The sequence below is a fragment of the Moschus berezovskii genome, chromosome 6 (assembly GCF_049115385.1).
Source record: "Moschus berezovskii isolate FMDL1 chromosome 6, NW_MosBer_1.0, whole genome shotgun sequence".
Taxonomy (NCBI): Eukaryota; Metazoa; Chordata; class Mammalia; order Artiodactyla; family Moschidae; genus Moschus; species Moschus berezovskii.
The window spans coordinates 32,649,010-32,675,442 of NC_142465.1; the positions used below are offsets into that span (position 1 = coordinate 32,649,010).

At 50.0% G+C, this 26,433-nt stretch overlaps 1 protein-coding gene and 1 non-coding gene across 3 annotated transcripts in view; one reads left to right on the forward strand and one right to left on the reverse strand.

Annotated features, from left to right (window-relative positions):
• The first annotated feature begins 33 nt into the window (after positions 1-33).
• Positions 34-26,433, forward strand: part of GALNT6 (polypeptide N-acetylgalactosaminyltransferase 6) — a 38,346-nt gene continuing 11,946 nt past the window's right edge. Inside the window, exons 1-6 of one of the 2 annotated variants that reach the window (XM_055394399.2) lie at positions 34-153; positions 8,403-8,628; positions 12,776-13,369; positions 15,795-15,967; positions 24,593-24,742; positions 26,075-26,309. In XM_055394399.2, coding sequence (XP_055250374.1) covers positions 12,879-13,369; positions 15,795-15,967; positions 24,593-24,742; positions 26,075-26,309 — 1,049 coding nt within the window. In that variant the 5' untranslated portion in view covers positions 34-153; positions 8,403-8,628; positions 12,776-12,878. The remainder of the gene's footprint in view (positions 154-8,402; positions 8,629-12,775; positions 13,370-15,794; positions 15,968-24,592; positions 24,743-26,074; positions 26,310-26,433) is intronic. The other variant, XM_088836900.1, reaches the window with a different exon arrangement.
• On the reverse strand, positions 23,183-23,255 carry TRNAG-CCC (transfer RNA glycine (anticodon CCC)). Its single transcript has one exon. It is a non-coding gene; the product is annotated as a tRNA-Gly (tRNA).

The following is a 26,433-nucleotide window of genomic DNA, read 5'->3' on the forward strand; positions in this document are numbered from 1 at the left end:
GAGCCCGGCCCCGGCACCTGACCCGGGAGGGGCGGGGAGGACGCGCCCCGGCGGCCGTGCAGGGCCCGCCCCGGCCCCGCCCTCCAGGACGTCCCGTCGGGAAAGCGGTGAGCTGCGCGGCCGCGCGGCTGCGGCTCCGCCCGGGCACCACAGGTAAGCGGCAGAAGCGGCCCGCCACCCTTCTCTGGACTTAGAACCCAGAGCCCTCCTGCTTCCTGGCACTTCCTGCCGGTCGAGCTCGCTTCTAAGTCCTTGTCCCCCATCCACCTCCCCCTTCCGCCGATCTTCTACTCCTCCTCTTCTTCCTCGCCGCCCCCGAGAGTGACACGAAGGGGCAGGGCCGGGCTGGGCCATCTGTCGTGGTGGCCTTTAGCTCCTCCCTACACCTTCGCGCCTTCCTTAAAGGTTGAAAGAAAAGCTGGGGTCTCTGGTCCTGGAGGGGTGGGGTGGGAGAGGTGCGAGCAGCACTGCCTCCAGGACTCTGCAACCTCTGCCCTTCACCTATGCCCTGGCATCCCTTCTGGGCCAGCCCCTGTGCTCAGCTGCAGAAAACCTTTCAGAGAGGTTCCCTCCAGCGCGGCTCCTGAGCAGAAGGGGTGAGCGGGCGAGAGAAACCTCCCTGGTGAGGGCAGGGTCTCAGACACCCTCCCTGTGGAAACTTGGGCCTTTAAGGGGGAGGAACTGTGTGCTCAGTATTGTTGGGAGGGAGTCTGATGGGTGTTCATGACTGTGACTGTCACTGACTTCCTGATTTCCTATCACTTGTTCCAAACCCCAGGCCAACCGAAAGGAGAAATAGTTTGCTACTTGCCCCCAGAGCCTGTCATCCCAGACACTGACCTGTGCAGAGGTTAGGACAGGGCTCGTCTGTATGTATGGGGATGCTGAGGGGTCAATTTGCCAGCACAGCATAAAACAGAACCACCCCATTGCAACATTCACAAGGAGGGTTCTAACACTGCACTCTCAGTGCACTGCCAGACCTGCAAATGCAGTTAGTTAACACTGCAGAAGGTTAACAACTCTGGACACACCAAAGAACCTGGGGCCTTTGCTCATTTTGCCAGAGATATGTGTACACTGCCCACGCCCCATTCTCTCTGTGAATGAGCTGTGTCTCTGCCCATTACAGGAAGAGTGAAAAGGATGAGACAGGCAAATGTATGTGATCAATAGTGCAAGCTAAGGTGAGGGCTTTGAAATTTACTTTAGTTCAAGGTATCCAGCAGAAGCCAGTATCATTGCAGGTACTTCCTGACCTCCTGTTCCTTAACAGTGCCGTTCACTTTAGGCACCCAGAGGTAACAAAACAACTTTCAGGGGCACCAGAGCAGTTAGCAGAGCAGGCCTGTCAATGGAAAGGTAGTCTAGAGCTGGTGGAACCACGAAGAATACCAGGCTGCCTGGAAAACCCTCATCCTTGGTAATCACTGCCCATAGTTAGCAGAACAGCTGACTCCTACCCACGTGGAAGAACTCAGGCCTGAAAAGCGAAGTCCTGAGGCATGTCATAAACTGTCTGAGATCAGAAACATCTCAGCCCCAAATTCAGTTGGGAGAAACCTGAACAGGAGATACGACCTTGGACTTAGCCCATATAGCCATTGCCTAGAACAGAAATCAGGAATCAAAGGGATAACTAACCCTAGAGCCAAGGCAGTGGGTATAATGGAGGCAGAGAGCTGGCTCAGCTCTGTCACTAAATTAGCTGTCTAACCTTGGCCAAATCACATAAACACTGCCTGGGTGGGGAACAAATGAGAAGGTGTACATGAAAATGCTTTGTCAAAGCTCCAAGCACCAGCCAAGTGCAAGGCAACCTGGTGCTATGGTTAAGATAGTGGGCTTTGGAGAGATGTGGGCTTGGGAGCAAATTCTGCCTCTGCCATTTCATAGCTGTGTGTCCTTGGTCAGGTTACTAAACCTCGTGGGCTTCAGTTTCCTTATATGTCAAATGGAAAAAGACAACTGTGTCTTGCTTTGGTATGGTAAGCAGTGATATTTAAAAAAGGCTCTGGTGTTGTCCTGAACCTCCTCTGGCTTCATGGACGTATTCTAACATCTCCAGCCCTAGAAGTGAAGCTGAGGTCCAAAGTGGGTTTCTCTGTCCTGAGGGGACCCAGTGGCTGTGCCAAAGATTTGGGTGAACTCGGCTCATCATACAGCCCTCTGCCCCTCTCTGGGAAAGCCCAACATACCCTTTCTTATTTGATGGGAATGAAAGTGAGGGTTTGAATGAATGAGAGGTCAAGTGCAGGGCAGTGCCTGTCTCTCTGTGGAGCTCAAAGCTGCAATTGTGCTATGTACAAGGCTTGCCCAGTGAACAAGGATGGCCTCAGTCTGGGGAGAAGAAGGACTGTTACAAGACTCTTTTGTGGCACCTGAGAGCCCTGGGAGGTCAGGTTATTCTCCGGTCTCCTGTGCAGGCTGGTCCTCAGCCCTGGGTAGAGATTTGAAGAAAGGAAGAAACTCAATCCTCACCCTCAGCTCTGCGGATAGAAGAAAACAAAGAACAGACAGATCAGGGTGTGGAATTAACAACCAGATACCTCAGGATGGAGGGATGCTGCAGGAATAGGAAGGTTAGGTGAGCTAGTTGGGAGAAGCATACTAGAGGCAGAAGATTGGGGACCAGGATTTAAAGATTTGAGAAGATGAAAGAAAAGGGAACCTAGGCAGCCCAATATCTAGACCTGTTGGTTCTCCCTCCCCCATAAAATCTAGTGGGGAAGTCCTACGTGAAGAAACATGGGCCGTGAAACTTGGAAACAAATATGCCCGATACTAATGGCAGTAAGATGCACTTTAGTCTGAGAAGGCTTCTGGGAGGAGGGGAGTTTCAGGTAAGAATTAGATAAAAGAAACATAATTTGCTTTCAGTTCAGTTCAGTCACTCAGTTGTGTCTGACTCTTTGCAACCCCATGGACTGCAGCACACCAGGCTTCCCTGTCCATCACCAACTCCCCAAGCTTACTCAACTCATGTTGGTGATGCCATCCAACCATCTCATCATCTGTCGTCCTGTTCTCCCCCCGCCTTCAATCTTTCCCAGCATCCAGATCTTTTCAACTGAGTCATCTCTTCGCATCAGGTGGCCAAAGTATTGGAGTTTCAGCTTTAGCATCAGTCCTTCCAATGAATATTCAGGACTGATTTCCTTTAGGATGGACTGGTTGAATCTCCTTGCAGTCCAAGAGACTCTCAATAGCCTTCTCCAACACCACAGTTCAAAAGCATCTATTCTTCAGGACTCAGCTTTCTTTATAGTCCAACTCTCACATTCATACATGACTACTGAAAAAAAACATAGCTTTAACTAACTCCAGTACTCTTGCCTAGAAAATCGCATGGACAGAGGAGCCTGGTGGGCTGCAGTCCATGGGGTCGCTACTAGTCTGAGCGACTTCACTTTCACTTTTCACTTTCACACATTGGAGAAGGAAATGGCAACCCACTCCAGTGTTCTTGCCTGGAGAATCCCAGGGACGGCGGAGCCTGGTCGGCTGCCGTCTATGGGGTCGCACAGAGTCGGACACGACTGAAGCGACTTAGCAGCAGCAGCAGCAGCAGCAGCAGCAGCAACTAGATGGACCTTTGTTGCCAAAGTAGTCTCTGCTTTTTAATATGCTGTCTAGGTTTGTCATAGCTTTTCTTCCAAGGAGCAAGTGTCTTTTAATTTCATAGCTGCAGTGATTTTGGAGCCCCCCAAAAATGAAGTCTCTCACTGTTTCCATTGTTTCCTCATCTATCTGCCATGAAGTGATGGGACCAGATGCCATGATCTTAGTTTTCTGAATGCTGAGCTTTAAGCCAACTTTTTCACTCTCCTCTTTCATTTTCATCAAAAGGCTCTTGAGTTCTTCAATTTCTGCCATAAGGGTGGTGTCATCTGCATATCGAGGTTATTGATATTTCTCCCAGCAATCTTGATTCCAGCTTGTGCTTCATCCAACCAGACATTTTGCATGATGTACTCTGCATGACAATATACAACCTTGATGTACTCCTTTCCCGATTTGGAACCAGTCTGTTGTTCCGTGTCCAGTTCTAACTGTTGATTCTTGACCTGCATACAGATTTCTCAGGAGGCAGGTCAGGTGGTCTGGTATTCCCATCTCTTTCAGAATTTTACAGTTTGTTGTGATCCACACAGTCAAAGGCTTTGGAGTAGTCAATAAAGCAGAAGTAGATGTTTTACTGGAACTGTCTTGCTTTTTCGATGATCCAGTTGTTGTTGGTTTTTTGATCTGCTTAGCAAGAACATAAGGAAAATGCTTTGAAGAGGAAAAGGTAGCCAGTGAGCGTGAGGAGCAAACAGGAAGCAGACTGCCAAGGCCATGTTTCTGCTACCATCAAATGGTGCGAAAGGAATATGAATATGGCCTTTCTAGATTGTGAAAGGGAGAGAGAGGCCTGAGGCGGAGGAAGCTGGCAGGCAACTTCTGCTGATCCTCCAGATGCTGGGTCATAAGAGCACAGTCTCAGAGAATGGTTTAGAAAGGGCAGAGGAAGAGGAGGATCCAGGAGGCAGAGAATGAGTCAGCAGGCCTCGGGAGCGTGCATGGAGTGAACCTGACGTTGAAACCCATTTAGAAACTCCATGCCTGGGAGTAGAGTAGGGGCAAGAGTAGTTTCCAGGGTTTCGACGCTGCTGGCCACAATGGGAAAATTGGGAAGGCTGGCCAGCTTGGGGGGCAGGCCACAGGCCCTGAGTTCAGGGTGTGGCACATCGAGTATCCAGCGGCCCTGGGTGGAAGCCCTACAGCCAGGAGCGCACCGGACACTGAAGAGAGAAGGGAAGGCTTCCGTTCTGTCCTCTCCCATCACCGGCCCCTCAGTCTGAAGATGGGCACAAGCCTTCAGGAATACCCCTTCTGTTAACACCCCCATCCGTCCCTCTCCCTCTGCCAGTTGATGGATGATAAGACTCAATTCAAGTTTTTTTTTTTTCCTCCCCTGCCCCTCATGCCGGCTTTCTCTCAAACCCAACCTAACTGTCACCAGGGTTCCTAAGTGGTTAGGGAATCCCAGCCCACGCCCACCTAGGGTTCTTCATCCCTAGGTTCTGAGGATCTCAAGGCTCAGTCTGAAATGGTTACATATCTCTGCCCAACCTGGCAGGACCTGGAGATCCTCTAGTAACAAAAACCTGTGAGCTGGTGAACTTCCTGCTTGGTCCTGTATTATTTTGATTTTTCAGTAACTTTACAAACTTGGACTAGATCAAAAAACATTTGCTGAGCACCTGCTATGTGCCAAGCCTATTGTACGTACACAGCTTGAGTCAAGTTCAACTGGGGTTTTTTTCAACGGAAAAATCTGTGTATGGGCAACTAAAGCTTAAAATGGTATGCAGACAAAAGATGAACCTAGATCAGCCCAGGAGAAAACTTGATAGACTTACCACTGAAATAACTTTCAGTGAGTTTTCTGGGAAAATAAAGCCAATTACTGCAACTCTAGTGTTGCCGGGGAAAGCTGAAGTGTTTTGAAGGTGTAATTATGGGGAAAAGTGAAAACCTACCAGCATTCTGTAATCAAAAAGGTCAGAGGTGGGAGGAGGGGTTTGGAGGAGATAATTTGCTACTTTGTTCACAGCATGAGAACAGAGGAAGTGAAATGCAGGTTGGGTTGGTTTTGATAACTGAGAAAGTGCTGCCCAGGAGAAAAAAGGGAGAATTATTTGTCCAAAACAGCCTCTTGGCCCCCTCCCCACAACCAGTAGCTTAAAGTGGACCTGCCCGCCCCCCACCGTGGCGTTAGCTCTGTCACACAGCTGCTGCTAGTGAGAGTGGTGACAGTCATCACTTTTCAAGAAACCTGTAATTGAACGATAGCCTGACTAACTTGAGCAAACATCCCTGTTGGTGGTGTTGCCACTGCTAACTTCCTGGCTGCCACGTCTCTAGGAGGTGAGGCTCCCTAGATAAACAGAAAGAAACTTTGTTATAAATAGGCCACCTGGCCAGCAAGTGTGTGTTCCGGGGTAGCTGACCCTGGTTCTCACTAAAGCCAATACTTCACCTGGGAACTACTTTTGTGGCATCTTTAAAGCGTTTGTGGTCCTAGGTGAGAAGTGGAGGAGGGCAAACCTGGGGGAGGGGGTGGGATGAGAGGGGAGGGGGTGGGGGATGGGTAGAGGTTGGAAGCGGGGCGTCTATGAGTGAAATCAGGAGTTTCTGGACAATAGCCCTGCTCCAGGCTCAGGAGACCGAAACCTAGTACCCAAACTCCTCAGGTGACCTCCAAGGGGAAGGTAAAATGGTGGGAACAGAGCAGTGCCTGAGAGTTGAGAGATGGGCATCTGCTCCCAGGAGTCATGAGCTGTGTGACACAAGAGAAGTTACCTAACCAAACTGGCCTCGCTGTCAAATCAGAGCACTGGACTCAGACGAAACCTCGTCTAAGTGGCTCACTGGTGTGTAGCAACAGACTATCGTGTAACTCACAAGCACAAACACATTCAAAACATCATTTAGTGAAGCCAGGGCTCACCTTTGTGACTTTGTATGGGTCATGTTAACCCTCTTGGCCTCATCTCATTTAACAAGAGTTTTTGGAGTACCTGCTACATGCAGACTTTGTGCTGGAATTTTGCAAGCGACAAAAAGCTGAAAACAACCTGCCCTCTCTGGTCACAAAGGTGTGAGAGAGGAGAGACTGTGAAAAGATCAAAGTAGAAATGTAAACAGTTTGCTGAGGGGGTGACGGGCTTCCCAGGTGGCACTAGTGGTAAAGCACCCACTTGCCAATGCAGGAGACCTGAGAGATGTGGGTTCATAAGATGTGAAACATAAGCGACTCGGGTTCGATCCCTGGGTCGGGAAGATCCCCTGGAGGAGGGCACGGGCAACTCTCTCCAGTATTCTTGCCTGGAGAATTCCACGGGCAGAGGAGCCTGGCGGGCTACAGTCCATGGGGTCGCATAGAGTCAGACAGGACTGGAGAGACTTAGCACACACACAAGGGGGTGAGACTAGAGATATAGATTCTGCAAGAGACCTAGGAAGGTTTCTCGGAGGAAACTAGGATGTAAAATGGAGGGATTAGACTGTATCACTGGCTTTTTTACTGGACCTGGGGAAGGTGGTGGGAGGAGAGGCAAGGGGATGGGGAATGGGTGAGGTTGGAAGGGGGACATTTTACATGAAAACTTAGCATCCTCTTATATGTCACAGGGTATTTCAAAAGTCTCGGGAAAACTTTGTTGTGTGGGATCTTAGTTCTCCAACCAGGGATTGAACCCTGGCCACAGCAGTGAAAGCGCTGAGTCCTAACCACTGGAACACCAGGGAATTCCCTTTAGGAAAACTTTACACTAATCACCTAAGAGATATGAATTCTACAAACTAACAAAAAACATCATTTGAAAATGTGATTCCTTTCACCTATGTGAATTCTGAATAACAATTTTTCATTTTAATTTTGTATCAGGAAATGTTTATCATCTTCAATGGATGGAGACAGACATTAAAATAATAATTTATTATTCAAAATTCATAGAAATGAGGTGAAAGAAATTTAAACTTTCAAATGATGTTCTTTGTAAGCCTGTGGCATTTATACTTCCAAAGTTATTAAAGCATAAGACTGTACTAGGACTTTTGGTACACTTACTCTATATATGTATATGTAATAACCAAAATGAAATTTTAACAAAACAATACTTACCCATATTACCTGTGATGTAATTGTGTTCTTTTTTTTGCTCTAGTCTAGTCTGATGTTTTAAATAATTTTTTTCCATGCTGATTTGCAACACTTTAAATGTATTTCACAATCCTATAATGAGTTGCAATCAACGGTTTGATAGACATTGGACGGGGTGAAGCCTCAGTTCCCTTATACCAGTGACAAAAGGTAAATTTATATTCTGACTGGTGAGGCCAGGAAAACAAGTCCAATTTGTTCAGTCTAGGAAATGTTCCCAGAATAAGAGGATTTCTGGTATCATCTCAGTACTAAAATCAAGATGGTCTGATGTTTTGCAATCCCAAGCGTGGCTGGAGGAAAAAGAGTTGGGCATGAAAGTTTAGCAGCAGCAGGAGGGAATGAGTGGTTGAGGGCTTTGGGCATACTTGCCAGTGGACCTGCTGGCCAGTCAGAAGGTGAGCGAGCTACACTGCAGGGAGGACCATGTGAAGCCCTGCTCTTGACAGAGGACTGTGTGCAATAAGGGCAGTTTCTCCCCCAAATCTGGTGACCTCCCCGACCTTGCCAGCCACACTTCTGGTAATCGTCTCCCACACAGAGAGCAGGAATCCTTAAAGCCAAAGTCTTCTGACTTACACTGGATTTTGTGTCCCTTCGAAGAGACTCTTTCCCATCGCCTGCAGGCCAAGCAAACAAACCAGAGTCCCTTACTGCCAAGGCTAATCACAGGTGTCTTGTTTCATTTCAGGATGTGGTTAGTACCTTGAGGAACTGCAGGCACCAGAGAGAGAGCCTTAGACAGCCAGGCTGGATCGAGAGAGCAGATGCCTGGGAAGAGCTCAGTTTACCCCCAAGTCTCTTTTTAGGAGGGAACAAAGGAACAAAGGTGAATCACACTGCGATGCCAAGACAAGGGAGTTGGAGTGACCTGGGTGATTCTGAGTGAGTCAGTCAAGGAGGCCTTCCTGGAGGAGGTGAGTCTTAAGCCCTTGGCAGCATTTGATAACTAAGTTTTGTAGGCAGATGTCATTTTATTGTGCTTTACTTCGTCTTGCTTCACAGATACTGTGTTTTTTACAAATAGAAGGTTTGTGGCATCCCTGTATCCAGCAAATCTATCGCTGAAATTTTCCTGGAAGTGTTATTTTTTCATTAAAGTATGTACTTTTTTTTTTTTGACATAATGCTATTGCACACTTAGTAGACTACAGTATGGTATAAGCATAGCTTTTCTATGTCCTGGGATACTAAAAAATTGTGTGACCCACTTTCTTGCCGTGGTCTGGAACTGACTGCACAGTAACTCCCAGGTTATGCCTGTACCATGCCCTTGTTTCTAACTGTGCTCCCTCTTTCTTGTTGGAGCGGAAGGTAGACAGACAGTGTCAGGGGAGATGCCACATTCAGATGGTTCAACACTGTTGTAGCAAACACTTCCCCATTCTGCGGCGCTCAGTCTGTGCTTAGCTGGGGCAGTTGCAGAATTGATGACATGTCAAGTTCAGGCATCAACCAGCCGAGCAACCCCTAGACAGGACACCATCTCTATATTGAATCTCCATTTCTTCCTTGAAGCCTTCTTCAAGCCCGCAGGGTACTCTCCTTGCATGTGCTCTTACTCAGTTCAAATTGTATTACTTTTTGAGTAGATAATGTTGTCAGGGTTCAAAGTGCAAAAGGGTATTTAGAAACAGATTTTTTTCTTGCTCCTATTCCCTCCTGGGACCGGTGCTCCCTACCGTGCTACCAGTTCTTGGTAGCACTCCAACTAGATTTTAAAATCTCGTGGGGAAAGAGGTGGTCTCACACCTCTCTGTGTCCCTCTGTGTCCCAGCTAGGATGAACTGTCCCACCTCATCACCCAAGGAAGTTCCCCCTAGCACCACACCCTCCCTCCTCATCCGCACCGCTGCTATCTTGGGTCAGACCCCCCTACTTCCTCTTAACTGGTCATCCAGCTGCCAGTCAGGTGCATCTCCCAGACACCCTCCACCAGCTATCACACCACTCTTCTTATAATGTTGGGCTCCCACTAATCTTTACTGCTTCCCATACCTCGGGTCAAGGGCAAACTCTTTGCTTTGATGACTTGGTTTCAAGCCACCTCTCCAGACCCATCACCTGCTACTCTCATCAGGCTTCATTCTCCCACCAAACCAAATTCCTTGGAGTTCTTTGATGGATCATGCTGTCTTCTGCATCTGCTGCTGCTGCCGCCAAGTCACTTCAGTCGTGTCCGACTCTGTGCGACCCCATAGACGGCAGCCCACCAGGCCCCGCCGTCCCTGGGATTCTCCAGGCAAGAACACTGGAGTGGGTTGCCATTTCCTTCTCCAATGTGTAAAAGTGAAAAGTGAAAGTGAAGTCGCTCAGTCGTGTCCGACTAGTAGCGAACCCATGGACTGCAGCTCACCAGGCTCCCCCGTCCATGCGATTTTCTAGGCAAGAGTACTGGAGTGGCTTGCCATTGCCTTCTCCAGGGTCTTCTGCATCTTGGGCTTTCTATATATTGTTCCCTCTGCCTGAAATGTGCTCACGTCACCAGCCAACTCCTACTCAGTCCAAGTTTCTCTCCAGAGGGACTTCACAAACATCACCCTCCTCCACTCAATGAGTTTACTGCATCTTCTCTCCCTCTGCCCCTAAGGATGCCTCTCTCAGGCTGGGTGCCAGCTTATAATTTGACTCCCCCAAGTGACTGTACTCTCCTTGAATGCTGGGCTATCTGTGTAGGAGACCATTACCAGAAGTGTGGCTGGCAAGGTCGGGGAGGTCACCAGACTTAGGGGAGAAACAGCTCCTTTTGCACATAGTCCTTTGTCAAAAGCAGGGCTTCACATGGTCCTCCCCGCAGTGTAGCTTGCTCACCTTCTGGCTAGCCACCATCTGGCAGAGTACCTGGCATAAAGCAGGAATTCACTCAATACTGGCAGGATCAACAATCTCCTCTATCTCCCAGGCAATACCTAATATAAAATAGATGCTCAAAAAGATTTAATCTTATTCGATTTTTGATGCTGCTGCTGAATCTTTTCTTTTTTTTTTTACAAAAAGCACTCAACATGTTTATATATAGCAGGCACTTAAAATAATTTCTCTATACAGTAGATACTCAACATATTTGTGAGAAGTAGGTGCTTAGGTATTTTTGTTGTATACAGTAGGCACTCAGCACATGCTTGCTATGTATATGGTAGGCATTCAGTATGTGGCTATATGCAGGCAGAAATTCAATGTGCTAGCTACACACAAAGGTGCTTGCTTCATGTTTGCTGTTCACAGTAGGTGCACAATTTCAGCTTCCTATATGGCACCCCACTCCAGTACTCTTGCCTGGAAAATCCCATGGACGGAGGAGCCTGGTAGCCTACAGTCCATGGGGTCGCTAAGAGTCAGACACGACTGAACGACTTCACTTTCACTTTTTACTTTCATGAATTGGAGAAGGAAATGGCAACCCACTCCAGTATTCTTGCCTGGAGAATCCTAGGGACGGGGGAGCCTGGTGGGCGGCCGTCTATGGGGTCGCACAGAGTCGGACACGACTGAAGCGACTTAGCAGCAGCAGCAGCAGCATGCACAGCAGATACTTAGTGTCTGTTTGCTATATGCATGAATCTGAGGTTTTAAAAGAGAACATCTCCCCCCCTGCCCAAAGTTACCCCTGTTCCCACTTGACATCATGACAGCCACATGTGCCCCAAGTAGATCCAAGTGACTCCAAACACCGGGCTTCTTCATAGGCAGCAGCTTGTGTGTTTAACAACACAACTCAACTGAAGTTCCTTGTAAGACAGAGTAATGAGTGTAGCTTTGGCCAAAGACCAGGTGCCTGAGGATAATTGCCAGGAAACTGAGCAGCAATTTATTAACAACAATCATAGAACTAATTGAGGGCTTGGGCTATACCAGACACTCGGCTAAGTATTTTATATACATTATTTCTGATTTAATCCTCACACCCACTGTGGGTTAGGTATTAGTTACCCTCACTTTATAGATGAGGAAGTTGAGGCTTAGAGAGATTAAGTCATGTGCCTGAGGGTTACACAGCTGCTACTGATAAAAACTAACACTTTTTGAGCATTGACTGGGTGCAGAGACTGCTAAGCTCTTCCAGGAATTACTTTATTGAACTTCATCCTTACAACAAACAACTCTAGGAGGTAGGTGCTATTATTGTTAGAAGCTGCAGATGTAGAATTTGAGCACAGGTCTGTGGCCACCAGCATCTAGTGCTTACCCCATGAGCCTTATACTTGCAGAACTGTCTACAGAAAGTTTTGCAAACACTCTTCCTCTGAGCCTGGTACCACATACGTGAGGGTAGATGCTCGGGGCCATGGTCCTGCCTGGAAGGTGCTGTCATTAGAATCTTAGATTTTAAAATTGTTTTTAATGTTTTTAATTAAATATGAGTAGATACAGAAAATATTGATAAAATGTGCATAGGGTATAAAGAATAGCAGTGCTGCCAGAAGCCGCCATTCACTTTTTTAAAAAAAGCTTATTTTGAAGTCCCCCCATGTGCCTTTATTCCCATGTCTTTCCTCCCTCTTCAGAAACTTTGCATCTGTGTTGTGGCATGTAGAAGTGGTACATTCTTTGTCACGGTTGTGCAGTCCATGTGCTGTGGATATTTCCCACTGTTTATTCATTATAACGCTGATAGACATTTGGATTATTTCTAATTTTTGCCTTTTTTGTGGGTACTACTAGAAATTTTCTTGTGCATGCCTTTGGGCATATGTTTATCTGAGATATAAAACCAGGAGAGGAATTGCAGGGATCATAGGGTGTGAACATTTTAAATTTTTCTAGAAAATGCCAAATTGTTTCAAAAACTAATTAAATTTTTAAAGTTGATTAAATTTCTTCATGTAGCGTTTCAATGTTCCAGTTTTTCTAGATCCATGAGTGTCAGAATCTTAGGGCAGAAAAGGAACAGGGTCCATTTTCCTTATTATCTGGATGGAGACAGTTTAGGTGCAGACAAGTACCATGGCTGGACTAAGGTGGTGTCACCATTCAGCAGCTGAGCCTGGACGGGAACCCGCACATCCCCTGACTGCCTTCCTCCACCTGCCCTGGCTCATTTCTCTCTCTCATTCCCCTTCGCAGGCCGAGGCCCCAGGGTGTGGCCACCACGACACCTCACACTGTTTCCAGGGCCAGGCGCAACAGTCAGAGCTGACTCAGCCAGGGTCCCCGTCGGTTCCAGAGGATGAGGCTGCTCCGCAGACGCCACATGGCCGTGCGCCTGGTCATGGCGGGCAGCGCCTTCGTGCTCTTTCTCTTCATCCTGCAGAGGGACGTAAGTGGCAGGGAGCAGGCCACAGAGAAGCCATGGTTGAGGTCCTTGGTGAGCCAGAAGGGCCACGTCCTGGACCTCATGCTGGGGGCCATGCACAACCTCAGGGACTCTATGCCCAAGTTCCAGATCAGGGCTCCGGAGCCCCAGCAGACACTGGCCTCCACCAACCAGTCCTGCCTCCCAGGTTTCTACACCCCAGCTGAGCTGAAGCCATTCTGGGAACGGCCGCCACAGGACCCCAATGGCCCTGGGGCAGATGGGAAAGCATTTCAGAAGAAAGAGTGGACGCCCCAGGAGACCCAGGAAAAGGAAGAGGGCTATAAGAAGCACTGCTTCAATGCCTTTGCCAGTGACCGCATCTCCCTGCAGAGGGCCCTGGGGCCGGACACCCGACCCCCCGAGTAAGTAGCACCACATCCCGGGGTGAGGCCAGGATTCTGCCAAAGGCGTGGCTGGTACATCCACAGCCAGTGTAAAGGGCTAACATGGATTTTATTTTACATCAATATTTATTTGTTTATTTGGCCGCGTCGGGTCTTTGTTGCAGCGCTCCAGCTCAGCAGTTGTGGCATACGAGCTTGGTTGCCCCAAGGCATGTGGGATCTTAGTTCCCCAACCAGGGATCAAACCTGCATCCCCTGCATTGGAAGGTAAATTCTTAACCACTGGACCACCAGGGATGTCCCTGACAGGGATTTTAGAATGGGGGCAAGGCTTTCCTCTAAGCCCTCAGTACTTTTCCTGAGCCATTGTTGTTATCCCAGGGGTTGGGATTCAAGGGCATCATGGTCAGGCCAGAGTCTCAGGGAGACCTGTGAAGTGAAAAACAATTGTGAAGGTGACAGGATACAGAAAAAGGAGCTCCTGACGGAAACCACAGCAGGCCAAGGGGTGACTAGCAGTGCCTGACTGCAGCCCGCAGAGTCGGGGGCCTTGCCCTCTGCTGAGAGGCTGGAGAATGCAGGACTTTGCTGCTGAGTCAGGACATTTCCCGAAAGCGGCCCTGGTGGTCAGGATTACTGCTCACCTCCTGGTTTCTTTCAGTGAAGACTCATAGGGCCATGAACTCATTCCAACCAATTATTTGAACCTGTTTGTACTTTCAGTCCTGGGCAGTGAACCAGCTCTTAGATCTTTGAGCTATAGCCACTTCCGTCTGTGTTCTTACTGGCCTCCTGTCAAAGGTTTTGTGTCTTTCTCATGTAGACTTTGTCATTCCCAGCTCAAGAGGGATAACGTTTTTGGCCTTTTCTCACATGGCAGTTAGGGATTTCCCCAGTGGCTCAGCTAAAAAGAATCTGCCTGCAATGCAAGAGATGCGGGAGGCCTGGGTTCCCTCCTTGGGTCAAGAAGATCTGCTGGAGGAGGAAATGGAAACCCACTCCAGTATTCTTCCCTGGAGAACCCCATCGACAGAGGTGGGCTAGACAGTCCACGGGGTTGCAATGACTAGGATGCGACTGAGCATTCATGCCCACACATGGCAGTTTCCATTCTCAGGTTCATGATTCTTTAGGGCTATGAACCTGGAGTTCCTCAGACTTGGACCAAGTATTACAGGCCTAGAACATGGAGCCACCCTGAGTTACCAGGACTCCTCACAGGGGAGGGCAGCCAGTGGAAGAGGTCTGGGAGTCTTCTCTGGAGGGCCCCTGAGAAATCTCTCTGACCAGCAGAGGGAGTTTAAAAAGGGCCTTTAGAGACTTCCCTGGTGGTCTAGTGGCTGAGACTCCCCGCTCCCAAGGCAGAGGGACCGGGTTCAATCCCTGATCAGGGAACTAGATCCCACATTCCACAACTAAGGTTAAAGATCCTGCATGTTGCACCTTAGACCCAGTGCAGTCAAATAAATAAATAAGTACTTTTTAAAAAGAAAGCAAGGGTGTTCAGTTCAGTCGCTCAGTCGTGTCCAACTCTCCGCAACCCCGTGAATCACAGCACGCCAGGCCTCCCTGTCTATCACCAACTCCCAGAGTTCACTCAAACTCATGTCCATCGAGTCGGTGATGCCATCCAGCCATCTCATCCTCTGTCGTCCCCTTCTCCTCCTGCCCCCAATCCCTTCCAGGCTGCACAATTCCTTGAGATCCAGCATTGACACATTCCCACCCCCACCTGTGATGGTGTGTCAGGGAGGGAGGCAGTGCAGCCTAGTGCCCCAGAGTGGTTGGAGTGGATGAGGACAGAGAAAAGTCACAGGAAAGTGTTTGTGATAATAGTATCAGATTATAGGGAATTCATGAGGAAATGGGTTCTAGTGGAACCGTTCATTGTAAAGAGTAAAGCCTTTCCCTCTCACTGAATGTAGAATTTGTAGTCACATTTTCCAGATGTCAGAGTTGCCCTTTGTTACTTTTCCTCTAGGACCTCAGTTAGGGGAAATAGGTTTTGGGGTTTTTTGAGGGGATTGTTTGTTTTTTGCCATGCTGGATCTTAGTTGCTATACACAGGATCTTTGATCTTAGTTGTGGCATGAAGGATATTTCAGTTATGACATGCAAACTCTTAGCTGCAGCATGTGCAATCTAGTTCCCCGACAAGGGATTGAACCCAGGCCTCCTGCACTGGGAGTGCAGAGTCTTAGCCACCGGACCACCAGGAAAGTCCTGGGAGACAGGTTTTGGAGTGGGTGGGTTAGCACCTGTGCAGAGGCTCAGAGAGGTGGCAAACAGTGAATACGCTGGAAGAAGCACACTGCTATTCCCAGCTCCAAAGGGGCATGTAGGCTGGGGATTCCGAGGAGCAGAGGAATCTGTGGACAGAGCCCTCCCCGCCCCGGAACTCCCGGGGACCGGGAGAACTGTATCTGTACTTTCGTTTTTGCAGGTGTGTCGACCAGAAGTTCCGACGCTGCCCCCCACTGCCTGCCACCAGTGTCATCATTGTGTTCCACAACGAGGCCTGGTCCACACTGCTGCGGACGGTGTACAGCGTCCTGCACACCACCCCTGCCGTCCTGCTGAAGGAGATCATTCTGGTAGATGATGCCAGCACAGACGGTGAGGCTAGGGGGCCCCCGAGGAGGGGCCTGGGGTCTCCCCTGGTACTCTGGGAAGGAGGGCCTGCCGGTGCTCCCAAGGGAGCAGACACTGCCTCGTGGCCTGTTGTGTGGCATCACAGCTTATCATAAAGGTCAGGAGCAGGAAGAAGGCAGGTGGGTGCTAGGGGGCAGGTAAGCCACATTCCTGAACTTGATTTGCATCTGACCCCTAAAGCTCCAAAAGCTTAGCTGTTCTGGCCTCAAGGCTTCACTTAGAGCTGCCAAGCCCAACCCCAATTCAGAAATGCAGAAGGTGGGGACGGGCCCTCCCCTCTGTTTCCCTGGACCATTCTTTTGCTCTTAAAGATTCCATCTCAGAAGCTTTTCGCTGTAGTTAGTAATAGGCAAGTGAGTTTGCTCACTAAATTTCCACAGTTCAAAGCATTTCCACAAACATCTGCTGAGTTATTTGCGCCTGGTGCTGCCTTAGGCACAGGAAATGACATGACAAATGACAAATTAGACAGATCTTGTCTCGAGTAGCTAACAGCCCTCATGGTCAGATGACTGCTTACAGCACCAGCCGCAGTGGTGTGACCTGGAACACACCCTAGCAGACCCGAGAGGACATGGACTTGAGCGTCCAACACCCAGGAACTCAAATCCTAGCTCTGACTTTTCCTAGCTCTGTGACCTTGGGCAAGATACTTAGCCTCTCTGAACTTCCATCCTCACTTTTTTTTTTTTTCAAATATTTATTTATTTGCCTGTGTCAGCTCTTAGTTGTGGCGTGCAGATCTTTAGTTGCAGCGTGTGGGATCTAGTTCCCTGATCAGGGATCAAACCTAGGACCCCTGCATTTGGAGTGTGGAGTCTTAACCACTGGACCACCAGGGAAGTCCTTCAGTCCCTTCTTCTAAAAATGAAGATAATTGACTCCCTTGCAAGGTGGACAAGGGATCAGAGATAGATGCTAAATGAGATCGTTCATGTGCTGTGGAGTACTTAGTTTCCAGAAAGAGCTCCATATGCATTGGTTTCATTTTATTCTTTGTATGGGAGCAGTGCAGTGTGGGAGATGTTATTTCTGTGTGGCCTGGCTGAGATGTCCACATTGGATTAGAGCTGCACCTGAAAGCCTGAGTGTCCAGGGAGACAAGAGATGTTTCAGGGCAGCCCCAGAAGAGAAAACAGCATCAGCAGAGCTCGAGAGACATTGGTATTTGTGCTGTGGGAAATGACACTAAAGAAGACGTTGAATGAAATCCTTGCATGCATGCATGCTAAGTCGCTTCAGTCATGTCCAACTCTTTGCAACCTCATGGACTGTGGCCCGCCAGGCTCCTCTGTCCATAGGATTCTCCAGGCAAGAATACTGGAGTGGGTTGCCGTGCCCTTCTCCAGGGGATCTTCCCAACCCAGGGATCGAACCTGTGTCTCTTACGTCTCCGGCATTGGCAGGCAGGTTCTTTACCACGAGTGCCTCCTGGGAAGCCTGAATGAAATCCACACGGTGCTAAAAGTATTTATTTGGGAGGAAGAAAAATGAATCATTGAAGGTGCTTAAGCTGGAGAGTGACCTCATCTCAGAAAGGTGGCAGCTTTGGGGAGGGTGATTGTCAGGAAGAGAAGCCGAGGACCTGAGTCCAGAAAGGAAGTCCTTACAGTCACTCAAGCATGGGACACCGGGGCCAGAACTACTAGAAAAGCACTGTAGGACCCTTGCAGCAGTAGACTGGGGCCCTCTAGGAGCTGTGCCTTCCTCCCAGGTGGCAAGTGGGGTCTGGGCTCTCCCAGTTTGGCTTCCTGTGCCCGTGCTCCCATACTGAGGGCAGGAACCATAGGGGTTCCTCTGGCGGCCCAGCTGCTGACACCCCCTTCCCCTCTCCCAGCCCCCTCCTGCCCTCTGGGAAAGAGGACTAGAGCCAGGAAGAACAGAGGGAGAAGGCGCTGAGTATGGGCTCTGTGAGCCCATTTCCTCTGGGAGCCCCCACTTTCCTGGGAAGGGCAGAAAATATCAGAGATGCGTGAAAGGGTCTTGTGGACAGGGAGCAGAGATGAGCTTGTGGAAAGGGAGGGGCAGAGAGTCTGGCAGAGAGGGTTAGGACTCGGAAGTGGCTTCCAGGGAGTCTTAGGACCAATAGAATGGTTGTAAGGAACGGGAACCAGTGTATCCGTCGCCCTTCAGCTCAAACTGGGCTCTCTTGTAACCCTTATTCCCACAACCCTGAGTGGCTCGTCCCTCAGAAATTTCTCCCCTTGAATCACATGTGGTGGAGTTTTCTAAACTGTCTCAGCTTGTCACTCAGAATTGTGTAAGTAAAAGGCACACTGCCCAGCTGGGTGACTCCTTGGACCAGGCCAGCCAATGACATAGTGCCAGGCTGGCATGGGCAGTTTCAAAAGGGCAGAGTGGCCTGTGCCTATTAGGGGGACTTGGCAGTAGCTGCTCCAAATAGCCTGCCCCTCTCAGGCCACCAGACATGTTCCCATTCCTTCTGGTGGCCTCTCCCTTGTTGCCCTGGACTGTCTCATAGAGCTGAGTCCAGCATCTCAGAATCACCTGTCTGAAAAACCAGAACCAGCCGTTCTTATTTTCCTGGGTCCTGGCCTCCTTTGACAATCTGTTAAAAGCTATGTCCTTCTCTCTAGAGGGCTTCCCAGGTGACTCAGTAGGTAAGGAATCTTCCTGCCATGCAAGAGTCACGGGGGATGCGGGTTTGATCCCTGGGTTGGGAAAATCCTCTGGAGGAGGGCATGGCCACCGACTCCAGTATTCTTGTCTGGTAAATCCCATGAACAGTGGATCCTGAAGGGCTGCAGTCCATGGGGTCCCAAAGAGTCAGACACGGCTGAAGTAACTAAGGACGCAGGCACTCCCTAGAATAGCTCACAGCTGCCACAAGGGTGCACACAGCCACATTTGTGTGTGTGATTTCAGGGAATTTGTGGACCCCAGGATAAACCACCCTACCTTGAGGGCTTTGAGACTTTATAGAGACTTTCGGAAAAGAAAAAAAAATATCCTCAGATCCACGGTAATCTCTGCAGCCATGGTGGGATAAAGTTCCCCACACGACTGACTTTTTGATCAGATTAACTGGCTCTCATTACACACACATGAGGGCTGTGTCTGTGCTGAAATTCAATGTCCATGCTTTCTGTCCTCCTGTCCAGGTGCCCAGCAGCGTGGTTTGAGCACAAGTGTACAGGCATTTGATACTGGGGGGCAGGTATCGGAAAGAGATCTGGAGCCAGGCTGAAGACCTTTTTCTTTTCCTATCTCACAGTCCTTCCCCAGGCACAGGCTTCCCTCCTACATGGCCAGGTCAGCATCCAAGGTCCACCCTTGATCTGGCATGTTTCACGAGCTCCCAAAAACTGGCCTTCCCAAGCCTGTCAATCCACTGTGCTCCCAACAGGGCCTCCCCTTGTCCAAAGCCCTGCCCTGCCCCAGGTGGGGAGGCTGAGGCAGAGAATTCACTAAATGACGGGGAGGAATTCAGACACTTACCAGGGCCCCAGAGAGCTGAGCAGAAATAAGACCAGGATGACTGCAGAGATGTGAGCAAGGAGGCAGAAACAGCACTGGTGCGAGCTGAGCTTACAGAGGTGAACAGAGCTGAATCACAAGACCTTTGTAAGCAGCAGTCAGTGTTGGCATTTTTAGGTGGTGTGTGGTAAAATATACATAAAATTTACCATCTCAACCATTTTTAAGTGTGCCATTCAGTGGCATTAAATACATTCTCATTGTTGTAAAACCATCGCCAGAACTCTTTCATCTTCCCAAACTGAAACTCTGCACCCATTAAACAAGAACTCCCTATTCCCAGCACCCCAGCCTTTGGCAACCCCCATTCCACTTTCGGGCTAGGAATTTGACTACTGTCGATGTCTTGTATAAGTGGAATCATGCAGTTTGTGACCTTTCGTGTCTGGCTTATTTCACTAAGCATAACATCTTCAAGGTTCATCCATGTTGTGATGTGTCAGAATTTGCTTCCTTTTTAAGACTGGACAAAGGCATGACAAATCCACTCCAGTATTCTTGCCTGGAGAATCTCATAGACAGAGGATCCTGGTGGGCTACAGTCCATGGGGTCTCAAAGAGTCAGACACGACTGAAGCGGCTGAGCACGCACAGAGCACACACGCGTGTCATTGTTAGCACAGTTCGCATTTTTTATTCATTCATTCACCCATGGAGATTTGGATTGTTGCCACATTTTTGGCTATTGTGAATAATAGCCAAAATATGCTATCCGCATGGGTGTACAAATATTTGTCTGAGTCCCTGATCTCTATTATTTTATTAAATACCCAGAAATGGAATTGCTGTATCATATGGTAGTTCTTTGTTTAATTTTTTGAGGAGCTATCATACTGTTTAGATTAAATTTTTTTTTTTTTAAATTTTGGTGGCACCCTGAAGCATGTGGGACCTTAGTTCCCAGACCAAGGATTGAACCCATGACCCCTGCACTGGGAGATGGAGTCTTAACCACTGGACCACCAGGGAAGTCTCTGGATTCTTTTTTTTTTTTTTATGGCTGTGCTGGGTCTTCATTGCTGCACAGGCTTTTCTCTGCTTATGGAGAGTAGGAGGCTGCACTCTGATTGTGGTGCACAGGCTTCTCGTTGCCATGGCTTCTCTTGCTGCAGAGCACAGGCTCTAGGGCACTCAGGCTTCAGTAGCTGCAGCACATGGACTCAGCAGCTGCACTTCCCAGGGTCTAAAGCACAGGCTCAATGGTTGTGGCCCATGGGCTCAGTTGCTTCAAGGCATGTGGGATCTTCCAGGATAAGGGATCGAACCTGTCTCTCCTGCATCGGCAGGTGGTTTCTTTACCACTGAATCACCAGTGAAGTCTTGGATTCACTTTTTTAAGTGAAATTTTGAACCACTATAGTGACATGATCTGATTTATGGTTTTAAGAGAGAATTCACTGTGGGTCCTGTGTCAAGAGGAGACTGGGGGCACTTCCCTGGTGGTCCAGTGGTTAAGACTATGTTCTTCCACTGCAGGGGGCATGGGTTCAATCCCTGATTGGGGAACTAAGATACCACATGCCTCGCAACATGGCCAAACAAATAAAAATAAAAACTGACAACAACAACAAAAAAAATCTGTGATGAACAAAAAAATCAAAATTGAAAAAACAAAAAAAAGAGTAGACTGGGAAGGGGAGGGTATAGAATAGAGGTCAGGAGATAAGACATTATTGCTGAGGTGCAATGGGGATGGAATACTGGCCTTATTGCTGATGGACCGATTGTGGGGAGTGGGAAAAGGGGGAGAGTTCAGCACAATTCCTAGGTTAGAGCAGCTGGGATAATGGTACACAGGGGAGGCTGGGAGGGCAGGTGGGGAAGAAATCTGGGGTTCCATTTCAGGCGTATTGGGTTTGTGGGGGTTTTTGTTTTGTTTTGTTTTTATTTGGCCACGAGGCATGCAGGATCTTCCCCAAGCAGGGATCAAACCTGTGCCTCCTTCAGTGGAAGTGCAGAGTCTTAACCACTGAACCTCCAGAGAAATCCAGTTTTGTGGTTTGTTAGACATCCAAGTGAAGATTTAAGGCCAGGAAAAAAGGCCCAGGGGCATCTGCGTATAGATGGTATTTCACACAAGGGACTGAGTAAGGCGTATATAAGGGAGGTCACAGGAGTCTTGTAGACTTTGATTGTACGGAATGAACCGAAATGAGGAGGCTCTCACCTGGGGACCGTAAGAGAGAATGGATGGGCCTGTCTGTGTCTCCATGCTCAGCTCTGCTGCACTCCGCTCTGGGGTGTCTGTCCAGTGGGTCCAAGGAGGGGCATTACTCAGGAGTGTTGTCTCACCCCCTTCAGAGAGCCTGAGGCTCAAGCTCAGAATTCCCAGGTCCCGCCTAGCCGCCGGGATTGGAGAGAAGGGGTGGGAGAAGGGCTCTGGAGAGCTCAGGCCCCTGACAGTCACGGCTCAGTGCGGGGCGGGCCCTTACCACAAAACCCACTTCCTCTGATGTTCTGTCTCCGGGTTCGCTCCATCACCATGAACTTCCTGTGAGCACAGTGATGTTCTCAGGGGAAACGTCAGCCACGCTGAGAAGGCAGGCTCCCGCGCAGAGTTCCTCCCACCTTCCTGTTAGAGCCCACGCTGGCCCCTGTGCTTGGAGGATGAGCCTAGGAGCTCTGAGCAGGCAGGACCCAGACCTGGTCCCGCCCTGCCTGGGACAGTGGCTGGCACCTGGCACTAGTGTTCACAGGTATACCTTAAGTGAGTGCTGGGCTGAAGCTGACAAATGAGGCTAATTTTGACTCATAAACCCCAGGGACAATACTCCCTATTTCATAGCATTTTAATCTTCACATGGGTGCTCAGTTGCTGTCATGTCAGACTCTTGGTGACCTCATGGACTGTAGCCCAGCAGGCTTCTCTGTCCATGGGGATTCTCCAGGCACAAATACTGGAGTAAGTTGTCATTTCCTTCTCCAGGGGATCTTCCCAACCCAGGGGTCAAACCTGCATCTCCTGGGGCTCCTGCCTTGGCAGGCGAATTCTTTACCACTGAGCTCCGTGGGAAGCTCTTTAATCTTCACAGAGAAGATTAAATAAGAAAGTCAGCATGGAAGCACCTGGTCCCATGACTGTCATGTAGTAGGTGATCCAGTATTTGGACACAGTGTGTGTGTGTGTGTTTCCAAGGAGAGAGAGGGACTTCCCAGGTGGTCCAGTGGTTAAGACTTCTTGCTTCCACTGCCGAGGACCCTGTTTCAGTTCCTGGTCAGAGAACCAAGATCCCACATGCCACATGGCACTGCCAAAAGTAAGAAGCAGAGAGGGAGAGATCAATTGCACCTGCACAAAAACAGCCCCCAGTTTGCATGATACGACGGTGGGAGCAAGGCCTAAGCACTGGGCTGACCCCACACCCCTCAAGAGAGAAAGGACGCAGTCAGCCTTCACTCCTGCCCCGCACCACCACTTCTGAAGCCACAGGCCATCCATTCTGCACAGTGGGGGACAGAGCAGCGGCACAGATAAACCGAAACAACAGTTAATGAATCATCACTACGATTTGGACTGTGTTCCAAGATGGATTGCTTCAGAATAGGGTTATTTTGTAAAACTATGTATATATTTTAAATCTTGAGTAAGTGTATTTTATTTTTTATTATTTGTTTATTTGGCTGCACGGGGACTTAGTTGTGGCACACAAGATCCATCTTCTTGTGGCAGGTGGGGTCTAGTTCCCCGACCAGGAATTGAACCTGGGCTCCCTGCATTGGGAGTGCAGAGTCTTAGCCACTGGACCACCAAGGAAGTCCCTAGGGCTATTTTTAATGCTCTGAGGGTTTCTGACTGATTAACAAGGGTCCTGAAGTGAGCCCCCTCTCAGAATGAACTGGAGATCTCATCAGATACCCCACCCTTCAAAGAGCTTTCCACATCCCCTCTCCAATTCGGGCATTGGCCCCTCCTGCAGTCTCCCCCAGCCCTGCGCCACCTCTGGTGGTTCCTTCATCACCCACCCTGCAGTCGCCTGCTCCCTGGGCAGACAGGCTCACTGCTGTGCCTGGCTATGCAGGCACTGGGTACCTGGTTTTTAAATTTAATTTAAAAGCTGTTCTGCATCATTTCATCTTCCTAAAGAATTCCACATGCAGAGGAGGTAATAAAGAGGATTAGAGTAAGGCTTCTTGCTGCTGCCCTAGAAGCCAGAAATGAACACTTGTGTATGCTCTACCTGTCAGACTTGCCCTGAAGAGCCTGGGAGACAGGGACTCAGACACAGAGAAATGACTGCCAAACCCTGGGTGGAAAGGAGGGGAGGCCTGAGACACAGCTCTGAAAATCGGGAGCTGAGAGGGAGCTGAGGCCAAAAGAAGCATCCGAGAGCCATCATCAGAAGTTTATACTTGATTTGAAACCAAAGAAACACAGCTCTGAGGTCCTGTCTCTGACATCAGAGAAGTCGCCCCGGTACACAGACACAGGGTGGGCACTGCGGAGCCAGTGGAGTGTCCTGGCAAGGTGGCCGGGTGCTGTGGGGACCTCCTCCACCCACCCCCACCCCCACCGTGGGCTTCGGTGAAGTTGCTCAGCACAGTAGGTGTGAGAGAGGGTTAAAATGCAGGCCTGCTGGAGGCCTGAGAGTTCCCGGAATTGGTGCCCACAGATTATGTGTGCTTCCCTTGTAGCTCAGTTAGTAAAGAATCTGCCTGCAGTGCAGGAGACCCAGTTCAATTCCTGGGTTGGGAAGATCTCCTGGAGAAGGAAATGGCAACCCACTCCAGTATTCTTGCCTGGAGAATCCCATGGACAGAGGAGCCAGGCAGGCTACAGTCCATGGTGTTGCACGAGTTGGACGTGACTTAGCGACTCAACCACCACCAAGTCGCTTCGGTTGTGTCCGATTCTGTGCGACCCTATGGATTGCAGCCCGCCAGGCTCCTCTGTCCATGGGATTCTCCAGGCAAGAATACTGGAGTGGGTTGCCATGCTCTCCTCCAGGGGATCTTCCCGACCCAGGGATGGAGCCCACGTCTCTTAGGTCTCCTGCATTGGCAGGCGAGTTCTTTACCACTCGTGCCACCTGGGCAGTGCAGTGGGGAATAGGTTTGTGACACGGTGTTGAGCGGTGACCCCGTGCCTTCCAGAGTACTTGAAGGAGCCCCTGGAGCGGTACGTGAAACAGTTGCAGGTGGTGCGCGTGGTGCGGCAGCGGGAGAGGAAGGGGCTGATCACCGCCCGGCTGCTGGGAGCCAGCGTGGCCCAGGCGGAGGTGCTCACCTTCCTGGATGCCCACTGTGAGTAAAGGGAGCCGGCCCGGCTCTGCCCCCCTTCCCTCCCTGGCAGAAGGAAAAGCTGGGACCCCCGCATCACCCAGGCCTCTGCCTGCTCTGCTGTCCCAGGAGTGAAGCAGGCTTGGGACTCCCCAGATTCTTCTACCCTTTTCTCACCCCATTCCCTAGGATGGTTATCAGGAGGCACGCACAGCCTAAAACCACTAAAACTAAAGCCTAAAAGTGTGGTGACCCTGCAGTTGCTGGGAGTGTGTTCTGGAGCCCAGACACTCCCCTCCCCGCTCCCCTGCTCTGTACGCATTCTGAGCTCAACCTCTCGGACAGGCTCCTGTTACCTCTGGGCGCTGTTCGGTGTGGCCCTTTCACATGGAGCCAGGAAGGCCTTCTTCTTGCCCCCAAACAACACACTTCCTTTGCTGTTGTCAGGGGGAAAACAGTGTTCCCTGAAAAGCAGTGATACATATTCTGAGAAGCTGTGGACTTGGAGTCAGAAGACCTGGATTTGTGTTCTGACCCTGCCACTAACTGGGCCTCAGTCTTCTCCTTTATCAAGTGGGATCAGGATGCCAGCCATACTCACCCACAAAATCATCCCTCCAGGAGCCAAATCATCTCTGCGGTTCATCAGAAATCCCCAAGGGGTGATTATTCTGCAGCTCGACCTGAAGCATGAGGTGCAGAGACCCCAGGGAGAGGGGCACCCCCACATGAGACCCACACTCGGGTGGGGAGAGTCAACTGAGTGGCTAGACTGCAGACCCTGAAGACAGCCTTCTGTGGCCTCCCTGTGCCTTTGGAGCCTCCATGTTACTCCCCTGAAACCTCTTTTCTCCCCTCCAAAGCCATTTCCACCTCTCTAGGAGGAGGGGCCGGAGAAGGCAATGGCAAGCCACTCCAGTACTCTTGCCTGGAAAATCCCATGGATGGAGGAGCCTGGTGGGCTGCAGTCCGTGGGGTCGCTAAGGGTCGGACACGACTGAGCGACTTCACTTTCACTTTTCACTTTCACACATTGGAGAAGGAAATGGCAACCCACTCCAGTGTTCTTGCCTGGAGAATCCCAGGGATGGGGGAGCCCGGTGGGCTTCCGTCTATGGGGTCACACAGAGTCGGATACGACTGAAGTGACTTAGCAGCAGCAGCAGCAGGAGGAGGGGCAGGTGTAGGCGGGTCCTGGGAGATCTCTGTCTGTCTCTGTGGCTGTGGAGCTTGCTCTTGTTTTCCTGCCTACCACTGGGGAGTGGACTTGTCCTCCTGGGGCTCCCCACTGGCCTGGGGGTGCAGGCTGGCCAGGGGGCAGCATACTGACTGCAGTCACCTGGCCCCGGCCTGCAGGTGAGTGCTTCCATGGCTGGCTAGAGCCCCTCCTGGCTCGCATTGCCGAGGACGAGACGGTGGTGGTGAGCCCAAACATTGTCACCATTGACCTGAACACTTTTGAGTTCTCCAAGCCCGTCCAGAGGGGCCGAGTCCAGAGTCGGGGCAACTTTGACTGGAGCCTGACCTTCGGCTGGGAGGTTCTGCCTGCACGAGAGAAGCAGAGGCGCAAGGATGAGACGTACCCCATCAAGTAAGTACCGTAGCCTGGAGGGCCGCCAGCCTGGCCTCTGCAGTCACAGGCGCCTGGGCCATTTCAGGTCAGCATTTATTAGGTGTTGTGTGAAGTGCTTAGCATATTTAGTCATCATCCCCTT